This window comes from Balaenoptera musculus, chromosome 8, assembly GCF_009873245.2.
Source record: "Balaenoptera musculus isolate JJ_BM4_2016_0621 chromosome 8, mBalMus1.pri.v3, whole genome shotgun sequence".
NCBI classification, from domain to species: domain Eukaryota; kingdom Metazoa; phylum Chordata; class Mammalia; order Artiodactyla; family Balaenopteridae; genus Balaenoptera; species Balaenoptera musculus.
This window is the reverse complement of record NC_045792.1, coordinates 5,109,616-5,136,693: the sequence shown is the minus strand read 5'-3', so window position 1 is coordinate 5,136,693 and position 27,078 is coordinate 5,109,616. Positions and strand designations below refer to the sequence as shown.

Genomic DNA, 27,078 nt, shown 5'->3' with positions numbered 1-27,078 from the left:
GTCAGAACCATTGCAGCCTCACTGGATAAAGACCCTCTGCAGAGAGAGAGGGGAGGGACATCCAGGAGACCAACCCCGGCTGCTCTGAGCTCTATCCCTGGGGACGGTGCCTGGACGGTGGGCTGTGTACACGCTGGTCCACGGCAAGAGGAGCCCCCAGGTTGCCACCGTGAGACTAAGCTGCTCGGTCGCTGCCACGTTACTGTGCATGGAGGAGAGGACAGGTTTGGTGCATCTTAGCCCCAGTGACAAGCATTTGTCATCTCCTTCTAATTAATAAACCGGTTTTCTTGTTTTTGACAACGTTCACTTGATAAATATTCACTGAGCACCTGTGCTACGTGCTGAGGGCACAGCAGAGAACATGACAGCCAGGGTCCCTGCCCTGGCAGACACTGGTTTCACACGCCTGATCTGGTGTGCCTGCCCCTGAAGGGAGACAGGCTCGGGGCTTAGGGCAGGGTTGTGGATCCCCAAAGGCTGGACAACAGGCAGAGACAGGCCAGGAAGGGCCCCCCTGATGGGCCAGTCCTCGGAGAAGCTTGCAGGCCCTGCCCAGACAGCAGCCCTCCCTTTGGAGGGGATGTGACGTTAGCAGCTGGCTTTCCTACAACTCACAGGAGGTACAGAATGAACGTAGGCACTCATCTTCCCCCAGGCAGGGAGGAGCTCAAAAAGGGAGGAAAGGGAGACGACTGCTAGGCGATGGCTCTGCCTCTGGATGGCTCCGGGCTTCTCCTGGGGCAGAGGGGACACTTCCTGCTCTTCCTGCGCGCCCACAGGCCACACGCCTCTGGAGAGGACGGCCAGGGGTGAGCACAGAGCCTGGGAGCCCCAGGCCTGTTTCCTGTCTCTGGACCTGCCCCATCTCCAGCCCGTGAGTCAGGGCACCCCAGACCCTCACTCCACCCATGGGAGCAAGGTCCGTGGGGCTGGGGATGCAGCGCCAAGCCTGTGGCCCCTCCAACTTCCCAAGGAAAGCCTCTCACCTGCTGGGTTCCATCTAAGAAGCGCAACTAAATTTCGCCAACCGCCCCATCAACGCACGGCGGAGCGAATGAGCAAGGCTCTGATCCAAGATTTCTGCTCGCCTAGTTTCTTCCTTCTTTCGGTCGGCGGCACCGCACCCCCTAAACACGCGTGCACGCGCTCACACACACGCACAGGCGCGCGCGCACGGATCTCTGTCCTTGGCACCTGCACGACCAGAAGCAGCCCCGGCACCAGCGGCAGGTGCGGCAGGGAGGTGGCGGGAACCTGGGGGAGGGACGGAGGGGCGGGGCCCGCGGGGAAGGGAGCGCAGAGCCGCCGGCCCCCGCCCGCGGGGTGTCTCTCCGCCTTCCCGCTCGGACTCATTCAGAACGGACGGCGCCCCCGTCACGTCGCGCTGAAAACCCCCGCCCGGCCCCGTCCCCCTCCCCATCGCTTCGCCCGTGGTCCTTTACATCGGTTATTACACATCAGTACACGGAGATTCATTGTACTGGGGGCAGAAGGGGAGGAGAAGCAGGGGAGAGAAGAGGGCGGAGGGGAGGTAGGGAGGAGGGGACGGAGGGAGGGAGAGAGAGAGAGAGAGAGAGAGCGCGCGCGCCTCCTGCCACTGTCGCTGGAGAAAGGGAGTGACTAGTGGCTGGGACCGGAGGGGCTGGCGAAGGAAGGGAAAGAATGGCTTAGAAGCCTCTGCCCACCGGACCCCACGCAGGCAGAGGCTCCCGGCAGAGTCCGAGGCTGCCGTGATGGCTGGGGCTGGGGTATCCCCTCCCGGGCCCTGAAGGCTCCTGCACCGCCTCGGAGGGGCACCCCAGAAGTTAGCATCAGTGTGGCGTGGAAGCTCCCATCTCAACAAGTAAGTTGTCTTCTTTCCTCCTCCGCTTCTCCCCAGCTCACCGGTTCTGGAAGGCAGGACGGGCGCTCTCAGGGTGCCCACTGCCCGAGCAGCTGGCTTTTCCCCGGCACCTGCCAGTTTGGGAGCCCTGGGGACAGGGAAGGGCTTAGGATGGGTCCAAAGTTCAGCCAGGAAATCTGAGCTCCCCGCAGCCGGTGCGCTGCCCTGGGCTGGGAGCTTAGGCTTCAGAGGGCTGTGAATGTGGCTCTTCTGTTCTAGAGCTGGGATCCTGTGGCACCAAAACCCGCATCAGGCTGGGCGAGGCCGGGGCAGTGGGGAGGGGGAATCCTTCCCCTGGGCAGCCGCTCTGCCTTCAAGTGTGGGCATGGAGAGCCGGGGCGGGCGGCCAGCCCTTTTAGCCTTAAATCCTCAGCTTAGTCTTGCTTCCTTTTAAGTCCGGCCAAATTGGCAACATGGCCTTGCTGATTCTGCCCTCCTGCCGCCCCGTCACCTCCTGCGTGCCTCCGTATCTCTTTTTAAACATCTTTCAAACTGTTCGGAAAGGCCGGTGGGGGGGCAAAGCTCCAAGGGCAGGGTTAGGGACTAGGGAATGGCACCGTTATCCCCGTGCTCCCCAAACCCACGCATCTCCCTGGAGAGCTGTGGTGCCTCCCCTCAACCAGGTCTCTCCCCCTCCCTGGACTGCGGGGCAGCCTGTGCGCTGCCGGCTCCTTGGACCAGCTCTGGCCCCGAAGCTCCAGGGTTTGTGCCAAGCATCGGGTCGGACAAGGCCAGCTCAGCACCTGCTCTGAGAGTCCTTTCGAACACCAGCAGACCCACAGGCACATGAGTGGTTGTTTTGGGTCAAACCATGCCCAGCACTTTGCTGTCTTCTGAGCCTTTTAATGGAGCAGATATCACCATCCTCGATCTACAGGGGAGAAAGTGCAGCTGAGCAAGGCGACGTCACTTGCTGGAGGTCCACAGACTTCAAGTGAGAGTCTCACCTGGGCCTGACTCCAAACCGTACCTCTTTTTCATCACTAAGCTATACATCGTAGGGCTTTCTGCTTCCCAAAGTACTTCTCCATGTGGGAGGGAGGCAGTGAAAAGAAGCTAATATTTATGAACCAAATACTGAGCTGGACACGCTCATGTGCGGTAATCTGGACTCCAGTCCTGTGACGTGGAGCTCCTCCCACCCACGTTATAGATGAGGCTGAAGTTTGGAGAGCTCTGAGCGCTAGTAAGCAGCCATTAACTTCTAAATGCTTGTCCTCTGGCTTCAAATCCGGATTGTTTCCACTGTCAAACAGCAAGCCTGAAAGGTGCTCTGGCCTTCCCATATCTATACCTTTCCTTAAAACCCAGGTGTAAATCCCATCAGCTGGCTGACAGAGGCCGTCGGGCTTCCTAAAATCTGGTGGGAGAATCTAGCAGAGCCATTGGTGTGGGCGTTAGAGAGACGGGCCCTTGGCTGGGCTCCGACATGAGAAGCCTGGTCGGCCTGTGATTTTCAGCTATTGATCCTGCCTGAGATGCCCTCACTCCAGGTAGAGGAAGGCAGGGCCCTCAGAGGAAGTGCTGGGGTGCAGGGCAGGGGTGCTTTTTGGCACTGATATCAGGGAATTGTCACTTATGAACGCTTCCTGTGTGACCTAAGGCATTTTACGTACGTAATGAGGTTGTGTTTTTCTTTTCCCATCCAGTGCTTTTCCCACTATTCCTCCCAGCCTCCCCTGACCTCACCTCATTCCGCCCCCCTACACCATCCTGTACCCACACAATCTGAAACTAAGTTCACAGAGTAGAGATTTGGAACCTAAGGCTAGAAAAAGACAAGCATTCTTTTACCTTGGAAGGAATATTTTGGGGCATTTATCGAGTGTTTACTACTTGTCAGGCTCCGTTCAGTCACCACAAGATTGATAATAAATTGTTACAACAGCATCAATTATTAGAACCACACCAGGGCCATCGCTGAAAGAGGAAACATCCCATAGAGAAACGGTCTGTGCTTTCCACGAAAGCACGGGGCTCCCAGTTTCCCCAAACCATATTCTAGACTCCCTGTCTAGCTCTCCAACAGGAAGGGCATCACTCAGACACAGACTCTCCCGCAGCCTTCCTTGTTTAAGTAGCCCGCCGACAGTAAGCAGAGATGGGTGAACTCCGTGCAGAAAGCAGCGCGGCAGGAGGCAGAGGCAAGGGTGAAATGGGAGGGGAGAGAAGGGCCCGCACTGCCCAGGGTCAGATCCCAGTGGGACTCCCCGACTTGGGTTCCCCGGAGTCTTCGGGCACATCCTGAGCCGGGCAGAGCTCTTCCCTCTATCTGTGGGTCCAGCAGAATCAGTGTGGCCCTGTCACCAGCATTCTTCCCACCCCACAGGCTGCGTAGCAAGATGCCCCTGGGGCTCTCTGTCGGCACCCTCCGGGGTTTCCCATCCAGGAGACCCTAGAGGTGCCCCAGTGGCCAGTGAGAATGCTGACCAGCAGCACGAGGTGACAGCAGGGGTGCCACCCTCCCTCCTGTTTGCTCCAAATACGGCCAAGCTCTCGTTGCGTCCTGTGGTCAAAGCCACCAGCAGCGTCCTGTGCATTCACGTACTTGAAAACTGCGTCTATGTCTGTTCTTTGTTTTTAAATCAATTCAGCAACCATCGATTTGATCTCCGAGCATGTGCCAGGAATAATTAATTTTTGAAAACCTGGGAACGTGATCATTCGGGCAGGGAGGGTTATGCTTTCCACTTAGGAGAACGTTAGCAGAAGTTTGCATTTTCTGAGCAATCCTGGTTGAATATTTAGGCTGCAGATGGGAGGATGATGGAGAGAAGGGTGTGGCCCAGGAATCCATTAGGTGGTTGGAAGGAGCCATTTTTAGATTAAATTTCCACCGTGTCTGAGCTACAGACGGGGCATTGGGAGCCAGGGCCCCATCATCAGTTGTCTGTAAGACTGTTGTCAGCCATGGAGGAATTGCTCTGTTTTTCCTAAAGACAAGATAAGAAGGATGGGAGAGCCAACACAAAGGACTGAAGGGAGACATTTGAAAAAAACAACAACACCTGAATGTATTTCTCTAAGAGACCTGTGGAGTGGCTTTCTCTGGAATAATTTTAAACCAGAGGGGACAGCTTCCCCTTCCGGAGCCCTGGCTGCCGAGGGACCGAGTGGTGGCCTCTGCCAGTGCAGCCCAGCTTATCTAGCGCCTCCTACCTTGACATTCTGATAAGTGAGCTATTCTAGTCCCCAGAGCCCAGGACGGCAGCTACACTGGCCAACGGCCCTGTTGAGCTAAATGTCAGAGCCAAACCTTTAACACATGACCCTGGAGATCCTGGCTTGTGCATCCATGTTAAGTTCCATCATCATTCCAGACCAGAGCAGGCTGAGGGGCAGAGGTCAGGGATATCTGACCAGTTTGGCAGGTGGCAACGGCACTTCCTGGTCACCAAGGGTCAACCCGTATGGTGGCCAGAGAAGCCGGTGGGGACACTGAAAAGGGAAGTGGAGGGGGGAGTCAGAGATCGATGGTGACAAGGACAAGCTTTTAGGTTCTCACTCTCATCTCCTGAGACTTGGTTGTTTGGGGCTGTGTGTGCCACCTGCCACTATGTCCTCTCTTACATTTCAGGCTCCCAGCGTTTAAAGTCAAGTAGGTCCTAGAGCCATCATCCTGTGTTATTTCTTGCTGCTCATAAAGGAAAAGAGGGGAAAAGGCAAGAGTGGAAACGTGTCATCCAGGGCTGAACCTGTGCCCCACGTCTTGCACTTGGAGTCTGCTCCCCTTCCCCCAAGATTGGGCTGTTGAGCATTAATCCCCAGAGCCTGGCTGGGGGGTCACAAGAGCAGCAGGGACGAGGGGCCACCCCTGCCCCAGGAAGCTGCTGTCCAGCTGGGGTAACAGGTCCACGGGGGCCCAGGTCCAAGGCACCTCACAAGCAAGGCTGTGACAGCCAGCGCTCCTGGGCTATCGCAGACGACCCCACTGGAGATCAGGGAACACAGTCCCGAGTCCTGTTGCCTCAGTCACTTTGGAAAGTGCCCTTTATTGGATGAACTTAAAAAGTCGCTCGCATATTCCTTCAAAAATGTGTATGGAGCTCCTACCACAGGCCAGACCTTGTGTAGGAACTTGTGATACAGGTTCGGTCATTTACACACCCTGTCTGTCCTGCCTGGAGCCTCTCCCAGGACTGACTAGGGGGAAGGCAGCCGTGCCATAGCGTCGGGGGGCGGGGAGCCTCGCCAGAGAGATGAGGGGGCCAAGGAGGTCCCAGTGGACCGCAGAAGGCTTTCCAAGGGGCTTGAAGAACCACATGGTCTTGATCACTCTGCCTGTATAGTAAGTTGTGAAACTGAGTAAACTGGCTTCTTCCATCTTACTCTTTTGCAAAATTGTTTTCCCTATTCTAGTTCCTTTGCCTTTCCATATAAATTTCAGAATAATCTTCCCTGTATCTACAAAAAAATCTTGTGGGAGGTTGATAAGAATGGCATTAAATCTATACATCAGCCTGGGGAGAGCTGACATCTTTTCTGTGTTGAGCCTTCCCATTCATGAACAGAGTATGTGTCTCCATTTTCTAGATGTTCTCTGGTTTCTTTCATTGGCATTTTGTACTTAACACGGTTCCTTTTGATCTGCCAGGAACTGTGTGACCTTGGGCGAATCACTTAGTTCCTCAGACCTTCATTTTACTTTCTGTAAAATGGGTATAATGGCATAGCAAAGGGCAAGTAAGATAGGCTTATTTCCCCTTGACTGATTCTCTTCTCTGTTCTTTCTTTTCTTTCTCCCAACTCACGTTCTGATGCCCTCACTCACTTCTCATCACTGTGTCGTTTCTTTTCATCTTGTGCTGCCTTAAGCGTCTTTCATGCTCAGCCCTTTACTCAGTCCTCTTTGCTTCCTGTTTCTCTTATATTCTCACTGCTTCTCCTGGTCACTCAGCCTCCCGTGATGTTCGTCTTCTTCCTCTTTACTGCATCACGTGGAGGCTCCCTTTTCCTCCTTTTCCGTAGATGTAGCGTGTGATGCTAGGGCCAGTCAGCCTGGGTTCAAGTCCAGACCCACGACACTAGCTTTGGGGCAGTTTACTCACTCTCTTTCTTCATCTATAAACAGGGAAAACAGTACCTATGTCACATCTTTTCTGAAATGATTAAATGAGTCAAGACATATAAATCATTTAAAATACAATCTGGGATAATATTATTACTGTCACGCTCTGAGTCTCTGGTCCTTTCCCACTGGTTCTCTTACCTTCTTGTCACCATGCCATCTTTTCACTTGTATGTAAGTCTGTTTGTATTCACATGATCTTGCTTTCTTACTACCATCTCTCTGCGCTACTGTATCTCATATTCTTTGATCGTCATTGATAAATTGGTACCAGCCCAGGAAATCTGTCCCTGGGGCTGTTGAGAGGAAACAAGTGGTTTTTCATTTTGATTTAATTATTAATCTGCTTTATTATTTAATGCAGGATACATACTCACAGTGGAGGGTTACAGTGAAGAGAATGTATTATAACGATTCTGCTCACTTTCAGAGAGCTAGCCGGCTTCAAAGGGAAAAGTACTGGCTGGACAGACACAAATGGGGGGAAAATGTAAAATGAATTAATTTGATTTTCATGCCCTTTTATTCGTGATTTTTCATGCATCTCCTGCAGGGGGTTGGGAGGGTGAATCTGGACTGCGGCCAGTAAACCATGGCTGAGTATTAAGACGAATAGACGTAAGGACCCATGAGGTCCCGCAGCACCTGCCAAGGAGGGCAACAAATGTTCCATCTTAAGCAAATGGGAGCCAAACGAGTTGGGAACTTGAGTTGGGAAGTTGAGTCACAACTACAGTTCCATAGATGCATTGCCCAACAATGAGGTGCTTACAAAACATTAAATTGCTTGACAGGTACATGTGATTAAGCCTTTCAAATCCATAGTCCGTACCTCAAATTAAGCCTGATTTTCACCCTTTTAAAAAGTAGTGAATAGGGACTTCCCTGGTGGCGCAGTGGATAAGAATCCACCTGCCAATGCAGGGGACATGGATTTGAGCCCTGGTCCGGGAAGATCCCACATGCCGCGGAGCAACTAAGCCCATGCGCCACAACTACTGAGCCTGTGCTCTAGAGCCCGCGAGCCACAACTACTGAGCCTGCGTGACACAACTACTGAAGCCCGCACACCTAGAGCCCGAGCTCCGCAACAAGAGAAGCCACCGCAATGAGAAGCCCGCACACCACAACGAAGAGTAGCCCCTGCTAGCCACAACTAGAAAAACCACGCACGAAGCAATGAAGACCCAAAGCAGCCAAAAATAAATAAATAAATTTATTTTAAAAAAATTAGTGAACATATTTGGACTCACTCAGATATACTCAACTAGATCTTTTAAATACCATCAAAATGATCTTTTTGTCTGTGTTTCCTCCAAAGAATTGAACTCCACAAGCAAATGCCAGATCTGTCTGCTCTCATTTCAGATGAGAACCCTGTCTTCCTTTAAAAACCTTTCAGTGAAACACCATTTAATCCTTTTCTCTTTGCTTTTTATCTGTATCGCAAACTCCCCATGTTTTTGTGTCTTTAATGACAAAGTAAGCGTAGGATTAGTCCACAGCACTTCAAATAAGGCTCATGTTCCTCTCCAGATACCAAAAAATAATGCAGAAGCTTTTATTCCTTCCTTGGAATCGTGGTGGAGACCCGTCCGAGGATGCAGTCTGAATGAGTGGTCTGGTCTGGGCTGCCCGAGGTTCTGAGGGCCCAGGTTCACCCTTTTGGCACTGACCAGCCCCTTCTCTGTGCAGCCAGGGGTCAAGGCCACCTGCTAGACCTATTGTTAAATCTTCCGTCATTTTTATTACCCAAAACCTCATAGTCTGTGTTTCCATGTCAAGTGTCATTGTCGTGGGAGTGATTTAACCAGCATGTGTGTGTCCTTGGACAGCTAGCCAACTACAAAGTGGGACTAAAGTCATAGGATTCTCATGAGCCAGTCCAAGAGTTATGAATGGGCCCCACAGAGATGGCAATTACCATTATTATTCCATAATAATTCCATAGAGTAATAACACTGCTATTATTTCATACCTCATACCTGCCCTTATCCAGTAACAATTCGGATTAGGGGGCCGAGTGCCTTATACTGGTATTTGGTGGAGTAAAATTTTCCTGATAAAATAGCAGGTATTTCATTGACACTACGATTCCTGTGGATATTTCCATTTCTTATACAGGAAAGGGACCCAGGGTAGGGATCTGTGAAATGATGTGTAGTTCAGGGCAAGGTATGTGGCCAGGAGAGTTGGGATTATAATTCAGGATCAAGATTGCACTCTGTCTAGTGCTCCGGACTTGGATGGATGTCGAGTGGGAGAGTGGGAGAGCGTGGACCCTGTGGTCAGCCCAGTGTCAGTTCAAGTGGGTCCTGCGGCTTCCCAGCCACGTGACCTTCCCTGAGTCTCAGTCTCCTTATCTGTATAATGGACGCATTGCGCTTTCTCCACAGTGTTGCGGAGCTGATTAGGTGAGTGAATACACATAAGGTTAATATACATCTGGTTCAGAGAAAAAAAAACCACACACACACATACACACATTTCACTTCCAGGGCTATTTAAATAAAAATAAGTCAGCATAACCCACTGCAGGAAGTAAATTGAACACATATTTAAAACAAAAACAAAATGAGTGCAAAGGGCATGGGGGAAGCAGCACACATGGGATAGACGCTCCCTAAAGAGCTGGCTCTGGTCAGGGCATGTCTGAGGCAAACCTAGGGACAGGTGACTTACCTAGGAGTGACCCCGGCCCTGCAGCCACACCCCTACCTTGACTTTGCTTAACAGTCCCACCCATGCTGAGGGACCAGATTCAAGGGCTCCCCTGGGAGGGACAGAGGCAGCCCCAGGAAGGAGACCCGGGAGGCCTGAGCAGGTGGGACCGGGCAGTCTGTGACAGCTCCCCAGGGAAGGTCATTCTGAGCAGTCGCAGGCAGCACAGGACGCTCATGCCCTGAGCCTCCCACACCTTACACAGCGGCCCCCCTGCCGCAGCCTCAGCAGCTCAGCAGTCAGGATGGTGGCATGCAGGGACATCGCGGTGACCGGGGGTCCCGCCCGGCAAGGCCTGTTCCTCCATCCACGTGGTCCCGGCTCCACGTTCCACTGAAAGCCCCCCGCCCTTCTCCTGGTACATGCCCCCCTCATGCAGTCACGGGACTGTTTTATTTAATTTTTATTGAAGTATAGTTGATTTACAATGTTGTGCTAGTTTCAGGTGTACAGCACAGTGATTCAGTTATACGTATACATGTATCCATTCTTTTTTTACATTCTTTTCCCACATAGGTTATTACAGAGCACTGAGTAGAGTTCCCTGTGCTACTACAGTAGGTTCTTATTGGTTATCTATTTTATATATAGCAGCGTGTATATGTTAATCCCAATCTTCTAATTTATCTCTCCCCACCTTTCCCTTTTAGTAACCATAAGTTTGTTTTCTACATCTGTGACTCTATTTCTGTTTTGTAAATAAGTTCATTTGTACCATTTTTTTAGATTCCACATATAAGCGATGTCATATGATATCTGTTTTCCTTGTCACGGGACAGTTTTGCATCTGAGAGAGAGGGGTGCCAACGTTCAGTGTGCTGTAGCAGACCTCGGCAGAATCCTCTTTCTTGGGCGTTGGTCCAGGAGCAGGGCTACAAGGAGCACACGCGTCCTGAGCCCTTGTGAGCCTGCGACAGCGAAGAGCCTCCTGGGCACAAGCCAGCGCCTGGGGTCCGCCCCGCTCCTCCCGCTGCGCTCTACAGCCCTCTTGGCTCAGGATCCCCTAATGACGGATGCGCAGCTTCCATTACGTCCCAGCCAGAGACAACTCCTGACCTGATGCCCCTCCTGGCCCCACAGCCCACCACGCCACCCCGGAGAGGGCGCTCCCTCCACCTTCCCAAAGCATTTCTAGTCAGAATCTCTTCCCACTGGGAACCACTTCTGCCATCAGTGAAGTGGAGAGCGTAATGCTTCCCGGAGACCCTGCTTCCTGCAGCATAACTGCAAGGGGTGTGACTGGGAGGAGAAGGCAGGTAGGCAGAGGATGCCCGGTGAGAAGAGGGGGCCACGGCAGCCCCCTGCACGACGGAGGGCTCTGGGGAGGGGGGACAAGGCTATGGGCGGGGAGACGGGGCTGGTTGGGACCACGGTGGGAACCGAGCAGCAGCCCATTCTCTGTCTCTTTGCTATCGTGTGAGTCCTACATTGGCCTCCTGGCTTCCTTTGTACTGAGGATTGACAGGCGGTGTACATGGCAGACTCATTAGTGCAAACAGGAGGCTCTGAGGAGAATTTATTGGCATGACCACAACCCTAACACCACGCTCAGCGTAACTCAAAGTCCCAGCCAACATGTCCACGTGGGCAAGGAGCCTCTCTCTGTCTCGGGAGCCCAGGAGTATAAATTGGCAGCTGACAGACTGAATCTGACTCACAGATAGATTTTTTTTGGCTCGCTCGGTGTTTCAGAAATCGTTGAATTAGTTGTCAACATTGAAAAAACAAAATTTCCTGTTTAAAAGTCTTCATTTCTAGTTTTTCTAGAAAAAGAAAGTGGAAGATGTTGCAGCACCAGCTCCACATTCTTGCATGACAGTAATTAGCTGCAGCTGAGTAGCGCTGCCCCCTGTGGCACCACACGTGTACTTTGCTCACCTCAGTCCCCACCACTCCCTATAGTGTCCCCAGGACCCAGAGCAAGTTTTGATTGCATTTACCATGGGTTTGCATAATTGCTTTTCCTAGAATAGGAATTATATCTTTTAAAATCTTTTTCTCTATCAAAAATGTGGAAAAGAAGGTCTGAGAAGTCTCATATTTGAATTAAAATAAGAGAAAGCACATTGTCTGGTCAGTACGCACGTGAGGTGTGTCTGTGTTCAGAGAAGCAGCAGCTCCGTTCTCTGGCCTCACTCATCTGCCTTTGGAGGCGGCCGAGTTGGGTACCAGCCTCCTGGGTTCTGGTCACTACAGCGTGCTCATCCCATTCGTGAGGGACAGGTATTGGCTCCACTCCTGGCAGAGGCAGACACCCCTGACATGAAGGGAAGCCCAGCCAGAGTCATTCACAGTGAGATCAGTGGCCACCGGCTAGTGGTCTCTGCCCTGGGAGAGCCCAGCGCATCCACACAGAGATGCTTCTGGGAGTGAAAGGGGCGCTTGGTGATTTACACCAAGACACCAGGTGTTGGCTGGGATATGCGGACACCCTGTCTCCTTGGAGCGACTGGGGACCTGTGTGAGCAAATACTGCTGTGGTGAGAAAAAGTCCAGGAGCAGATGTAAGCACGGGGAGCTTTCAGCTCAGGCGAAAAGCAGGAGGGTGGATGGAGGAGAGGGGGGACAGCCCCAGCTCTACTCTGCAGCCCAGGCAGAACGGGCAGCACGGCAGTAAATCATGAATTGGTTTCCAAGCACAGATCGGAATGTGTCGTCCGCCGCCTCCTGGGCCAGGTGTTTCAGAGCTGCATTTAGAGGTTTGGAGTCAAACATGTCTAGTCCTGCCTCCTAATAACTGAGTGGGCTTAAGCACGTTACTAAATCACCCTGCTTTTGTGATCTGTAAATGAAACTGCTAAGATGTTTGAGCACTAAATGAGACAATGCGGAAGAAGCACCCAGCACAGCGGTGGCGTGTAGTGGGGCGTTAAGTGCCTGAGCTGTTATGAGGCTCCCGTGTCTCGTGTCACGAGGGCTCACCTCACCCCGCCCGCTGGGCACCCTCTTCACCAAGTCTTTCCTTACTCTTCCTCACCCACTCAGGCCAGGCTGAATCCAGAACTGTGCCTTGGTCCCTCTGTCACTCTCTAGTGCACCGTCTGCCTGTGTGTCCCCACCATTCCGTGAGCTCCTTGAGGGCAGAAAATAGAGCAGGGGTCCTCCGTCTCCACTGCCATGAGAGTGGCCAGGGTCGGGCTTCTGGGCTGTGGGACCTGGGCCTCAGCATGGCGTCCAGCCCCCAGCTGGTCACAGTGGGCACCCACAATGAGTGCACCCACAGTGGGTGCCTGAGGACTAGAGCATCGAGGTCCCTGGGAGCTCCTTGAGAAAACGCAGGTTCTGGGAACCCCAGAGCTACTGCACCAGAATCTGCATTTTAACAAGACCCCTGGGAATGTGAATGGAAAGCGCAGGAAAGGGCTGAACTGCTGCGCCACCTCCTTCTACACCCCCCAGGGCGATCATGCACGTTTGCAGGGGACGTTCAGTGGGGGTCACCGACTCACTGAATGAAGGAATGAATGAATGAATGAATCTTGTGTGCCACGGTCTCCAATGGGCTTTCACACGTGTGGTGTCACCCAGATACTTTTTGAGCTTGGGTTCAAGAAGGAAAACCACAAAACATCCAGGAAATAGAGAATAGACTCCCACCTAAGTTGATAGCTGCAAATAGCTGCAAAATGATGAGGCTTTTAAACAAAATATCTGCTGGGTTTTTAAAGATGTATTACTTCTGACTCGTTGCCATTAAACCTCAGAATGTACTACAAAGAGTTCTGGTTTTGTTTTCAAGGTTAGTAACCGTGAAAGCTGGGAAACCAGGGCTGGGCCCTGGGAGGAGCCAGCCCATCATGCGGTTTGGGCCCAGGCTCTAGGGGGCTGGAGTTGCTGGCCAATTTCTCCTGGCTGAAGAGGGGCTTGCTCGGCCATCAGTTTCCTGGCCAGTCCCACCCATTCTGGGCCAGCCCCTGGGTCTCCCGCGTCCACGGGCCCTGGCCTCTCTCTCTGCTGTTTCTACGCCAGGCTCCAGGTGGGCGGCCTGTAGGCTGAGGCCAGGCGCCTGCTGCTTCTTCCCGGGCCTCCGAACTGTCCGGGGCCCAGAAGGCAGGAAGGAGGCTGGAGCAGCCCTTTCTAAGCCCAGTTGGGGTATTTGGCCCGAGACAGGTGGCTGGGAGAAGAGGGGTCATGGTCATGGAAAGCCAGGCTGGTGACCCCGATTCCATGCTCAGGCCACTGCGCTCAGGGGTCCCCTGTCCCCCCAGCCCTGGTGCTTCCCCTCCTCCTCTTCCCACGCTCCTGTGTGGAGAAGGCAGGTCACATGCAAGAGAAACGCCCTGATCTGAGCACCAGAACCGTCTCTGCCTCAGTGTGAAAAGAACCGAAAGTGAAGGTTCTTAGAAAGTTCTTCAGGCACGGCTTCTGGGGAAAGAGAGTGAGGGGTTCCCCACCAGGACCCCACAGAGACCAGAGCCATCTAAGACCTCTTCCTCTCCAAGCCGCAGGCGCCAATCTGGTGCAGCCGCTGTGGAATCTAGACACTGCGTTGGGTCTTAGCTCCCAGCAGATGCTGTGTGACTCTGGGTGTGCTTATTTAAGCTCCCTCCTAGCTCCCGCCTTTGTAAGATGAAGACGATGCCCTCCTCGCAGGAGTGAATGGAATGAAGCCATATGGCAGCATGATGCTGGCGCAGCAGGCACAGGGCCCTGGTGGTCCTCCTTCCTCGTCCTTGATGCTTGAAGCTCTCCTGCCCCCATCCAACTCCCACCCCCACCCCTAGACAGAGGATAACAGAGCTACCACTTAGGAGACCTCCCATCAGCCACGCACCATGCACACGCCTTTCGTTTCATCGTCACAGCAATCCTCTTTGTGGCACTATTATTGTCCCCATTTTACAGATAAAGTAACTGAGGCTTACAGAGAAGTCACTTCCCCGGAAGTCCCTCAGCTCAAGGTAAAGTAGGAAGCTGGGCAATCTGGTGCCTAACTCGTCATTACCTGGTTTCCTCTTCTGTCGTCAACTAAACTAAACAACTAAAACGTTGTTTATTTCTGCCGTCACATCTGAGCACAGACATACTGGTTTAAAACACCATTGGTCGGCTCACGGTTCTGAAGGTCAGAAGTCCAGACGCCACATGGTCACGTTCTCCACTCAGAGTCTCAGGAGGCCAAAACCCAGGTGTCAGCAGCTGCACGGCGTCTGGCGCTCAGGCCCTCCTCCGGCTCCTGTGGTATTGGCAGAATCTCGTTCTCTGCGGCTGTAGGACTGAGGTCCTCGTTCCCCTGCTGGCTGTCAATGAGCGGCTGCTCTCAGCTCCTGATGGTCACCCACATTCCTCGCCACAATGCCCCTCCGTCTTGAAAGCCAGCAAAGGAAACACCTGTCTCGTCAAATTCCTCTCGTGCCTCCAGTATCCTGCTTCAGGAGAAGCCCAGTCCTTTTAGGGGCTTCTCTGACTAGGTCTGGCTCACGCCCAAACGATCTGCCTTGCTTAGAGTCAACTGGGCCAGCACAAAACCCAGGCACGGGAGTGAGAACCCCATCCCCACGTCCGGGGGTGTACAGGGAGTGTATGGGGGCAGGAATCATGGGGCCTCTCAGAATTCTTCCTACTCTCGGGACTTCCCTAGCGGGCCAGTGGTTAAGAATTCGCCCTCCAATACAGGGGACACGGGTTCGATCCCTGGTCGGGGAACTAAGATCCCACCTGCCGCCGGGCAACTAAGCCCACGCACTCTAGAGCCCACGCACTGCAACTAGAGAGAAGCCCGAGCGCCACAATGAAGAGCCTGCTTGCCGTAACTAAGACCCGATGCAGTCAAATAAATAAATAAATATTAAAAAAAAAAAGATGTAGGTAAGATTTAAAAAAAAACAAAACAAAAGAATTCTTCCTACTCTCATGTGCCCTCTCTGTTCCAAGTACATACTCTACTGGTAAGGACTTTTATACTTCCTGCTCACCTTGAGGGTCTTTGAGGGCATTGGAGCAACTTATTCATCAACCAGTTTGGAGTCTTTTCATATTTAACAAGCAGTACAGCCGTATAGACTCATATAGAACAGTCGACAAATATCTCAGTCTGAGAAATGGGTATATTCCTTCCATTACTCTTCCTCCAATCTCACGCCAAATCCCAAATCTCAGGGAACTCAGACTTTGATCCAGTGTATCTAAGAGAGAAAGGAGGAAATTGCTAAGGGCGCCTGCTATGCCCATTTCACAGTAGGGGAACTGAGTCTGAGACAAGATTCCCGGGCCAGTGCTGTCTTCAGGAAGCCCTGCTGGCCCCCAAGTGCAGTTTCTATCAAGCTGCTGCGTCCATGACTTTCTAAAGCACCCCCATGACACAGAGTTTTCTTCACTGGGGACGTGAGAGGTGTTTTTGGAATTCTTAATGCAGAGGTGCATTTAAATGGATGTCAGATTCACTAATGCATTATCTAAAATACAACTGCCTTTGATTTTGCCTCTTTTGATTCTTTCTCCACTTGTGTTTTTATATCAAAGAGATTCAACCACTTTGCTGGACTTGAAGCTCTGCCTTTCCCAAGAGCTTTCATCGTGTCTCGGCACAGCTTTCCATTCAGGGACGCAGGAGAGAATGAAAGATGAAGAGCAGTGTTGGGCTTGATGAGATTGAATGGGATTTGCTCAAGTTAGGCCCTCTTCCTGGCTCTGCAGAGATCAGTGCCCACAAGCAGCTTGCCACGGCCAGCCAACACTTTCTCCCTGCCTCTGTCTCCACAGACCCCTGGGTTCAAAGAGGCAATGCTAGAATACAAACTATACAAGGCCTGGGTCTGCATTCATCTTACTGCTTTATCACCAGCTCTTAGCACACGAGTTGAACTATTAATAGTTCATCAATTAGTGTTTGCTCGATGGATGCATAAATTAATAGAATGGATCTTGAAAATCTGATTAAAGAATCTTCATTGTCCATGAAAACCCTTTGACTTGTTGGGCCACAGCACTGGAGACCAAGATTTCTAGGGTGGGCAATTTGCTTACTCTTAGAAGGAATCCAGGTAGTCAAGGGACCCTGCCTGATACCTGCCTTGCAGATTGCACACTGGGGCTTTAAATACTTGACTTAGATGCTCCCGGCCTCTGTCTTCTTTAGAATGGGGTTATTGGGAAATTGCATTAAATTTCAATTCAAGGAGAGTTTGTAACTATTTACATTTATACTTATGTTTATTTTCATATATCCTTTCCCTGGGTCCCCGTAATGGCTGCCAGGACTGGAGGGGTGGAGAATAGTATCCGAGGTTTATAGCAGATCAGACTGAAGCAAAGAAAGTTAAGACTTTTACTTTGGATCACAGAGCAGGTGTGTTGAAAGCTGAGCTAGAGTCCAGATCTCACCCTGGGATGAACGAGTAATAACTCCTGCAGAGGATTCGAGCTCACGTGGAGAACGGGTGCCAATATCAAATCAGAAGCCAACCTCTTTTCCGGTCTGCTGGAGACAAAACGTTTTCAGATGTGGGCTGAGGTGTCCCAGAAAGCCTTTTTCTGTTTCCATCACAGAACAAGGCCTTCTTCTGCAAGAACGTATGAAAGTATGCTTAAAAGTAAAGAAGGAAATAGTGCAGAAAATCAGCAGAAAGCTCCTTTCCTGAAAGAGCTGAGGGCACCTGATGTGCTTTCCAGGCGCCCTGGCCGGTGACTCATTCTTGCCGGTGCTGAGCCTGCCCTGCCCAACGTCAGGGTCTTGAGAAGTCACGGGCAGCACTCCTAACGGACCCCCGTCTGGGTTCCAGCAGCTGGGGTCCCCAGGAGCATCCAGAGCCTCAAGGTCAGCAGCATTTCTCCCCATTTCTGGGCACTCTCTGGTCGAGTTTTCAGTAAACGGTCTCCTGGCTAAGGGGCAGAGCAAAATCGTGCTTGGGATTCTGCAAAGTAGCAGCAAGCATGCCCTCCTAGTTCCATTTATCTTTGTAACCACCATGCGAGGGGCAAGGAGCAGGTGGCCTGTGCAGAACGGGAAATGGCCAGTGGATGTCTGAGACAAACAGCACTTCCTATGACCCTTCACTATGATATTTTAAAGGTTACCCTGGAATTGCTGCAGCCACTCAGGCAGCAGAGGAAAGGTCTGCCTCTCTGTGATGGGTGAGATCTTCCTCACTCAGTCAGTCAGGCGGTTGACTCGTGGTTTATAGAACATTCATCTAGGTTGTTCTATCAGGGACACAGTTTCCTGGGAAGGGGCGTAACTGTGAAGTCAAGAACTTGCTTATAAAGATGAAGAAGGGCTGAATGATAGTATCCCCAGGATCAGAAGCTCCTAGAACCTTCTGGAAGGAGCAGCTCACCAGTCTCAGTCTGCTCCTTGGAACCTCAAGGTCTGCAGGCCATTGGGTGCTGGGGGCTGTGAACCCCCTGGGCTGGAGCCAGACAGACCTAGATCCCAAACCTAAGTCAGCCACTTACCACCTGAGCTTCATTTTCCTTGTCTGAAAATGGAGTGATGATACAGTACTAGTGTAAGAGCTCTGTTGGGAGGATTAAATGAGCTCATACGATATTAGCGTCTTAGCGAGGTGCCTGGCTCAGGACTGGGCAGACATTGACGCTATTGCTGTTGCAGTCTCACGGTCCTGCCCAGCTTCATGTCTTGGGAGCATTTTAAATGACTGTGAGCAGAATATCAGAAAAACAGTAGACTGAGTACTACAGGATTCTGGGTGTTTCTTTAAAGTGCAGCATATACTCCAAAAATATTTTATAGCCCTTTTGAAAACCTTGGGGCATTAACAGCCTGCCCATCTCAATTTCTTAGAGGGCAAGAAATTACTGTATCAGAATTTCTAATGGTGGGTCTACACAGCAATTTTTCATATTCGTAAGGGTTCAAACGGCCACAGACCTTCAGCTCAGACGGTAGGAGTGACCGCAAGGTGAATTAGACACATGTTGCCTTTTCCTTTCTGTCTGCTGCTAAGATCTCAGATAAAAAGAAAGAAGACAGGGAGGGATAAAGGAAACGGCATAGACTTTGGGCCTGACCAGCGAGAACCCAAATATCAGCTCTTCCACCTGGATGTCACTTATCCTCTTTGGGACTCATTTCTTATTTATTCATCCATTTATTCAATAGTAATTTTTGAGTACATAGTATGTGCCAGGCTATGCTCTGGGTACTTGGGATGTATCAGGGAACAAAACAGACCCCAAGTTGAGCCAGGGGGTGGGGGGCTTACACTCTAAAGGAGGGAGAGAGACTGTTGGAAATAAGTCTGATGCCTGAGCAAACAGTGCAGTGTTTCTATAACGGAGATTACAAGCTCTCACTCCCACGGGTTGTTGTGGAAATAACAAGTGACTGTCCATGTATCAGGCATGGAATACAGTAGCCATTTAATAAAGTGTTGCAATTACTATTTTTTAAATTGCTCCCAGATTTCTTTAAAGCCTTTAAACACTAAATGTGGAGTTTGCACCTGGAATGTGTTCATTTGTTCATTCGACAAACAACTATTGAGCTTCCATTATATGCTAGAACCTGTACTAGGCACCAGGGGTATAAGTGAATAATATAAGAAAACATGGTCCCTGCCCTGAGCATCTCCCAGCCTGCTGCTGGTCCACATCTATTGGTCCACTGTACACTAGAGGAGAGGACTTTGAGGGCACAAAGGCAGAGTGACCTTGAAGTTCAGGGTTTCTGTGAATCAGAATGGTCCACCTCACTGATGATGATTTTTTTTTTTATTGACGTATAGTTGATTTACAATGTTGTGTTAATTTCTTCTGTACATCAAAGTGACTCAGTTATACATATATATATATATATATTCTTTTTCATATTCTTTTCCATTATGGTTTATCACAGGATATTGAATATAGTTCCCTGTGCTATACAGTAGGGCCTTGTTGTTTATCCATTCTATATATGATAGTTTGCATCTACTAACCCCAAACTCCCATTCCTTCCCTCCCCCCACCCCTGCTCCCCATTGGCAACCACAGGTCTGTTCTCTATATTTTGAGTCTGTTTTTGTTTGGTAGATACGTACATTTGTATTGTATTTTAGATTCCACATATAAGTGATACCATATGGTATTTGTCTTTCTCTTTCTGACTTACTCCCCTTAGTATGATAATCTCTAGGTCCAACCATGTTGCTGCAAATGACATTATTTCATTCTTTTTGATGGCTGAGTAATATTCCATTGTATATATGTACCACATCTTCTTTATCCATTCATCTGTCGATGGGCATTTAAGTTGCTTCCATGTCTTGGCTATTGTAAATAGTGCTGCTATGAACATAGGGGTGCATGTATCTTTTCAAATTAGAGTTTTCTGCAGATATATGCCCAGGAGTGGGATTGCTGGCTCATATGGCATCTCTATTTTTAGTTTTTTGAGGAACCTCCACACTGTTTTTCATAGTGGCTGCACCAACTTACATTCCCACCAACAGTGTGGGAGGGTTCCCTTTCCTCCACACCCTCTCCAGCATTTGTTATTCATAGACTTTTTAATGATGGCCATTTTGACTGGTGTGAGGTGGTACCTCCTAGTTTGATTTGCATTTCTCTAATAATTAGCCGATGTTGAGCATCTTTTCTTGTGCCTATTGGCCCTCTGATGATGTCTTCTTTAATTCAGCATAGCCCAGCTATGGCTGGCGATTCTAGGAATGCCATGAACCAGGATATGGAGATTGGGGTCACTCCCAGGGACCCTAAGAAGGTTCCCAAGCAGGCCCGCGACTATATCCCCATTGCCACCGACCGCACACGCCTGCTGGTGGAGGGCAAGAAGCCCCGGCAGCGCTACATGGAGAAGAGCGGCAAGTGCAACGTCCACCACGGCAACGTCCAGGAGACCTACCGCTACCTGAGCGACCTCTTCACCACCCTGGTGGACCTCAAGTGGCGCTTCAACCTGCTCGTCTTCACCATGGTCTACACCGTCACCTGGCTGTTCTTTGGGTTCATCTGGTGGCTCATTGCTTACATCCGGGGTGACCTGGACCACATCGGGGACCGGGAGTGGATCCCCTGTGTCGAAAACCTCAGTGGCTTCGTGTCTGCCTTCCTGTTCTCCATCGAGACCGAGACCACCATCGGGTACGGCTTCCGGGTGATCACGGAGAAGTGTCCGGAGGGCATCCTCCTCCTCCTGGTCCAGGCCATCCTCGGCTCCATCGTCAACGCCTTCATGGTGGGCTGCATGTTCGTCAAGATCAGCCAGCCCAAGAAGAGGGCCGAGACCCTCATGTTCTCCAGCAACGCCGTCATCTCCCTGCGGGACGAGAAGCTCTGCCTCATGTTCCGCGTGGGCGACCTTCGCAACTCACACATCGTGGAAGCCTCCATCCGCGCCAAGCTCATCAAGTCCCGGCAGACCAAGGAGGGGGAGTTCATCCCGCTGAACCAGACCGACATCAACGTGGGCTTCGACACGGGGGACGACCGCCTCTTCCTGGTGTCCCCACTCATCATCTCTCACGAGATCAACGAGAAGAGCCCTTTCTGGGAGATGTCGCGGGCCCAGCTGAATCAGGAGGAGTTTGAAATCGTGGTCATCCTGGAAGGGATGGTGGAGGCAACAGGTGAGATGCTTTCTCCTCCTTGGCCCCTCCCCTCAGGCCACTGCCAGGTCTCCAGAAGGTGGAGTCTCCAGACGGCAGCTCAACCGGCCCAACCCCTGCATGGTGATCTGGGGGGGTACCGTTCCTCAAGATGGAGGAATGAGAGCAGCTAAGGTGTACAGAACCCGCCCAACGTCTGGGCCCATTCCAGACTCTAAACTTGCAGTAGCTCATCGAGTGAGATAGTTTTCCTTCAGTTGCAGATATGGAAACAGAGACACAGGCAAATTATTTGCCCAGGAGCAAGGGCTCCTAAGTCATGGAGCCAGGATGCAGGTCAAAGCCAGGTGACCCAAAGCCAGCACTGGTTTCCAACAGGCTACACCTAACTGCCATCGTGGAGCAGGTGTCACCCAAAGAGACTTCTGTGAGCAAATAACTTTGGGAAACTCCGGGTTAAACAAAGGTGAACCGGCTTCTTACGGTAGGACTTGGCATTGCCTTTTTACGTGTGAATCACCTCCTGAGGAGAGGACAGGGTGTGGCATTTCCCAAACCCAAGGTTCCCAAAGTCACAGAATCCTCTTTGGGGAGAGACACCTGTGGGCCCCTGTGGGCCCCTGTGGAGCTGGCTGCCCCTCGTCTTCCCTGTGGAAAGGGCTCCATGAGCACGAGGTGTGCAGAAAACCGTGCATCACACCCACACGTGCCCGGCCAGCCCCTCCCTGCCCAGTGACGGACTCACAGGCAGCTGAGCGCTTCCCAAGGCCAAGCTCTGTGCGGGGCTCGGGGAGCCCAAGGCCTGGGGGACCCCGTGTCCCCGCTGTATTTCCTGGGCCGAGGAGCCCCCCCTAACCTTGCACCCACCTCTGCTTCCTCCCATCCTCCTGCCCCGCTTCTCTTCACTCACGAAGGAGTCTGAGCCACAGGTCTGACCCTAAGGATGACTTGCAGAAATCTCACCCGGGCTCAGAATATACATATTTTTCTAATCTGGCAACAACATGGAGGGCTGACATTAAGCTCCTGTTAAAGATGTGGTAGCAGCTTTGTGCAGACAGGAAGGGTTCATGCTCAGGTCTGTGACTACAGCTTGTCTGCCACGCCACACTCTCCCCCAAAACGTTGCGGGCCTGGCACAAAGGTGGCCAAACAAGCCTTCCTGGCCTCCTGAGAAGCTGGGTGCTGGGTGCAAGACTCGGACTGGGCAGCCACAGACCCTCCCGATCGGAGCCAGTGGCACCGGCTGGGGTGCGAACAGGCCCCAGAGACCTGGGCGGAGGGAGCTGCTCGGGGGCCGAGCCTGGCCAGGCGGCATATGGTGGCAGCCGAGGGAGCCCTTGGGGCCAGGACAGTTGGGATGCAGGGAGCCTCCTCCCACAGTGCCAGGGGCTTGCGGGTCACCCTGACCTTGGTGCCGGGCTCGGATCAGAACGTGGGCTGAGATTCTGGGGGAAAAGCTCCACTTGGAGGCCACAAAGGAGGGGTCAGGTCAGAGACGCAGGGACAAACAGGAAAGCGGTGCCTAAGCACGGCCCCTCCGCCCCACCCCCGCCCTCACTGCCACCCACTGGCCTCTCCCTCACGATGCCTCAAAGTCAGGTCCTGAGGCTGGCCCCCCACCTGGTTGACCTCCTCTGCCCGCATGACCTGGGTAACCCTGGGTCTGCAGGGAGACGAGAAGGAGACCACCCACCCACACTGGCTCTGATCTCAGCATCGCTAAGAGCTTGCTGGCCACACCTATGGAGACAAGTACGGGCTGTGAGCTCAGGCCGAGGTTTGATCAGCACGGCTCTGTGCAGCCTGCCTGTGTGAGTTTGGGCAGATTGCTCAACTTGCCAGCAAGATGAGGATAATAAACTTCACAGGCTCACTCGGGGTTAAATGACGAAATGGAGTAGCGTATGTGAAGCGCAGTGCCTGCCACCCAGAGGGGCTTCTGTCCTTTCCAAGTGCGTTGGAACATGGCTGCCAGACACACAGGTGGGTTTCCAGCCATGGGGCAGCCCCCTCCCAAGCGGGGGGACAGAAGAAGGGCAGGAAGACCCCAAGAGGGTTGGCCTAAAGCTTCCATGGAGGTCCTGTCCTGCAGTTTTTCCTGAGGCCCCCGAGCCTGCAGACACCTGGCCCGTGTCTAGGCTGGTCAGTGCCCAGCTTGGGCCTCTGCACCTCTGCTGAGCTGAGGGGCTTGTCCAAGGACGGAGGGGAGAGGCCCGGTGCAGGCAGCACCCTGAGAGCAGACAGCAGGCTGCGAGCCGCAGCATGTGGGGTACACTGGAGTTGCCTAGCACCGAGCACCGAGTGGGGAGCAGCCTCTGCCCTGGGGCTGGTGTGTATGAGGCCCCTGCCAGAGAACGTCCAAACTGGGGGGCTGGAGCAGTCCCTGAAGAGCACAAGCTAGGACCTTCCTTGGCTGAAAGATTAAATATCAGAAAGCTGCTTCCACATGGCCCTGAGCTCAAAGGCGTCCTCATCCATAAACAAAGCTGCCCTCTCTGGAGAGAAAGCAGCACCTAAAAATAACACAGGCATGCCAGGGCTGAGCGGACAGGGAATGGAGACATTGGGGCATGCTCCAATCAAGGAGCCATGCTGTGAGTGTGTGTGTGTGTGTGTGTGTGTGTACGCGCATGTAGGCTTCTGCCCATGTGTATCCACCCAAAACAACCCCTGGGTGTTCTAAGTGCCTGTCAGTTTCTCTGGGTTCAGCCATGCTGAATTTATCTTTGTTCAAACACTTTTCCTGCCTCTTTTCTTGTCTCACTCTTCTAGAACTTAATGCATTTTCAGGAACCACGTCCATTTCTGAATTATCCACTCCAGTCTCCAGGAACCAACTCCAAAACCTTGCATTGTTAATTTCTAATTTTCTGCCTCCATCATTCCTTGAGCTCCTTCAGGGCAAGGATCGTGTCTTATTCAGCTTTCTATCTGCATCGTGCTTAGCACAAAGCAGACGTTCAACAAGCGCTTGATGAATGATTGAATGGATGGAGGGATGGATGATAGGGTGGATGGATGGATGGATGGATGGATGGATGGATGGATGGATAGATGGATGGATGGATGGATGATGGATGGATGGATGATGGATGGATGGATAATGGATGGATGGATGACTGATTGGTGGATGATTGGATGGAAAGGTGAATAGATGGATGGATGGGTGGATGGATGGATGGACAGATGACTGATTGGTGGGTGATTGGATGGATAGGTGAATAGATGGATGGATAGATGGGTGGATGGTTGGATGGATGACTGATTGGTGGATGATTGGATGGATAGGTGAATAGATGGATGGATGGGTGGATGGATGGATGGATGGATGACTGATTGGTGGATGATTGGATGGATAGGTGAATAGATGGATGGATGGACGGATAGATGACTGATTGGTGGGTGATTGGATGGATAGGTGAATAGATGGATGGAGAGCTGTGGCCACTTGTAACACGTGTGCCTTCTGTTCACCCAGGCATGACTTGCCAAGCACGGAGCTCCTACATGGATACGGAGGTGCTCTGGGGCCACCGATTCACTCCAGTCCTCACCTTGGAAAAGGGCTTCTATGAGGTGGACTACAACACCTTCCACGACACCTATGAAACCAACACGCCCAGCTGCTGTGCCAAGGAGCTGGCAGAAGTGAAGCGGGAAGGCCGGCTCCTGCAGTACCTCCCCAGTCCCCCACTGCCGGGAGTCTGTGCTGGAGCAGAGCTGGACGCGGAGGCTGAGCATGATGGAGAGGAAGAGCCTGAGGGTCCGAGTGGGTCCCGGGAGACCAGGGGCTCGGTGTGAGGACGGCACTCTCCCCGCAACCTCCCCTCACTGGCTTCTCATGAGCACAGATGCTGCAGGGCTGGGGGTGGAGGGGTGAACCAGCTGAGTGTGCTGGGGGTCAGCCAGGAGCCGTTAGGCTCTGTGGGGAGGAGAAGTAACCCAGTCCTGGCACCTGCCAGCTCTTGCCTGGGCCCCCGTGGCAGGGCTGCTTCTTCTCCCCTGGCCTCTGTCACACTGGCTAAGGGCCAGGCCAGGAGGGGTTGCCCCACGACGAAACACACAGGTGGCCTCTGTCCTCACACCCCTCTCTCTGCCAACTGGCCCAGATCACCTTTCTCTTTGGGTTTCACACCCCCACTGGCAGCAGCCCTCCAGGGGTGACACCTAGAGAGGGCTGTCGCCCCCTTCCCCTCATTCTGATCACCCTGGGGCTCGTTGTGGATTCAGGGCGGGGAGATTCTGCCTGCCCGGAAGCTCAAACCCCCGGTCCTCGGGGGAGCTCACAGACTTCGGGGTTAAGGTTGATCCAAGTCTGGCAGCAGTTCCTTGCAAATCTGTGACCAGTGACCACTTAGTGCGCTACAGAGTGCAAGGCCCTTGCTGGGCGATCCCTGCATTACCTGTGAAGTGTGTGTTTTCCCCTGCTGTGTTCTGTGTGTCTAATGTAGCCTACAGATCACTGCTTTCCTCTGGGTGACATTTAGTCGGGGCCCTGGGCCGCAGAGCACCTCGGGCACGTGCAGCGTCTCCGTCGGTCACTTCCTGGCCTTCCCAGCCACACCGTGCCTGCACCTCCCACCCGAGAGAGAACCCCGGCAGCAGGATCTTTGCTGGGACTGTTGGCCCAAGAATCTCAAAGTTCTTCTAAGCTTCACTGTGGTTTCACTCACAATCTCAGAAAGCCCATGGTGCGATCCAGGGAGAATGCTGAGGTCAGAGGACGGGGAGAGCCAGTGGGTGTGAAACAGGGAGGGGGAGGGACGAAGCACAGAGAAAGGCAGGCAACTCGAACTTTAAAATCAGCAGCAGCAGCAACTGTCGCCGAGATCGCTGACTTCAACCTCTGTTACCAGGCGACATACGGACATGAAGCAACGGGAGAGGTGCCCGCAGAGGCGGCGTCGCCTTTGAGCCCAGGCTGGCGACCCTCAGCTGGTGCCTAGGCCTGGGCCCTGGGCCTCCCCTCCGGCAGGCGGGAGTGTAACACGGCATCTGGGCCTGGAGAGCAGAGATGATGGCCAGGGGAGGGGGTGGCGTCACCCTCACCCTGCAGACACGGAGAATCAGGAAGGGGGTGAACGTTAAGAGAGAGTTGAGCGGACAACGGCATGGGACTTCCCTGCGGTCCAGTGGTTAGGACTTGGCACTTTCACTGCCGAGGGCCCGGGTTCAATCCCTGGTCAGGGAACTGAGGTCCCACGAGCCATGTGGCACCACCAAAAAAAAAAAAAAAATGACAATGGCAGAGGTTTTTCCTTTCCAGTCTAGAGGCGCAGGAAGAGGACGGACAGACGGTGCAGCTGTCACAGCGATGGGGCACGTCTGGCATGGGTAGAGGCCGACCGGTTCCTCATTAGCTCACCTAGACCTGGAGAGAGCTGTCAGATGTTCTGGCCACAGAACTAGGGAGGCCTCAGCACCACTGCACAGTTCTCAGCCGGCCTTTGAAAATGGAAGCATTTTCCTGCCCCAGACACAAAGGGCCTTCCCTAGGAGGAAGAGCAGGCAGTTAAGGCAGAGCCAAGGGAACCGGGCTTGGATCTCAGGCCCAGTCCCCGTGGGGCTGGGTTTTCCAGGTCCTGGGGCTGCAGAGAAGAGAAGCAAGCATCCACACGTGGGGGGAGGGGGACCCCGGTGCTTGGGCCCGGGGGCTGGATCTGGACAGGCGGGCGCCGGAAATCAGTGAGCGGTGGGGTCTTCCCGACAGAGGCGCGGTGCTGAGTCCTGGCTCCTGGCATCCTTCTGCGGTGAAGCAGGGCTTGGAGGGAACGGGAATGGGCTGGAATCCTGCCCTCCGGGGAAAGGGGAACAGGCAGGCTGGCGCACCGCAGTGGGGAACTGCTCACAATCAGGAATCTAAGGCAGGGAGCCTGTTACTAAGACCGGATGCC

At 52.7% G+C, this 27,078-nt stretch overlaps 1 protein-coding gene across 1 annotated transcript; it reads left to right on the top strand.

Moving 5' to 3' along the window:
• The first annotated feature begins 1,615 nt into the window (after positions 1–1,615).
• On the top strand, positions 1,616–26,348 carry KCNJ5 (potassium inwardly rectifying channel subfamily J member 5). Its single transcript, XM_036859145.1, has 3 exons — positions 1,616–1,846; positions 20,254–21,202; positions 24,663–26,348. The coding sequence occupies exons 2-3, from the start codon at positions 20,266–20,268 to the stop codon at positions 24,983–24,985; spliced, it is 1,260 nt and encodes a 419-aa protein (XP_036715040.1). The 5' UTR covers positions 1,616–1,846; positions 20,254–20,265; the 3' UTR covers positions 24,986–26,348.
• Positions 26,349–27,078: the final 730 nt, after the last annotated feature.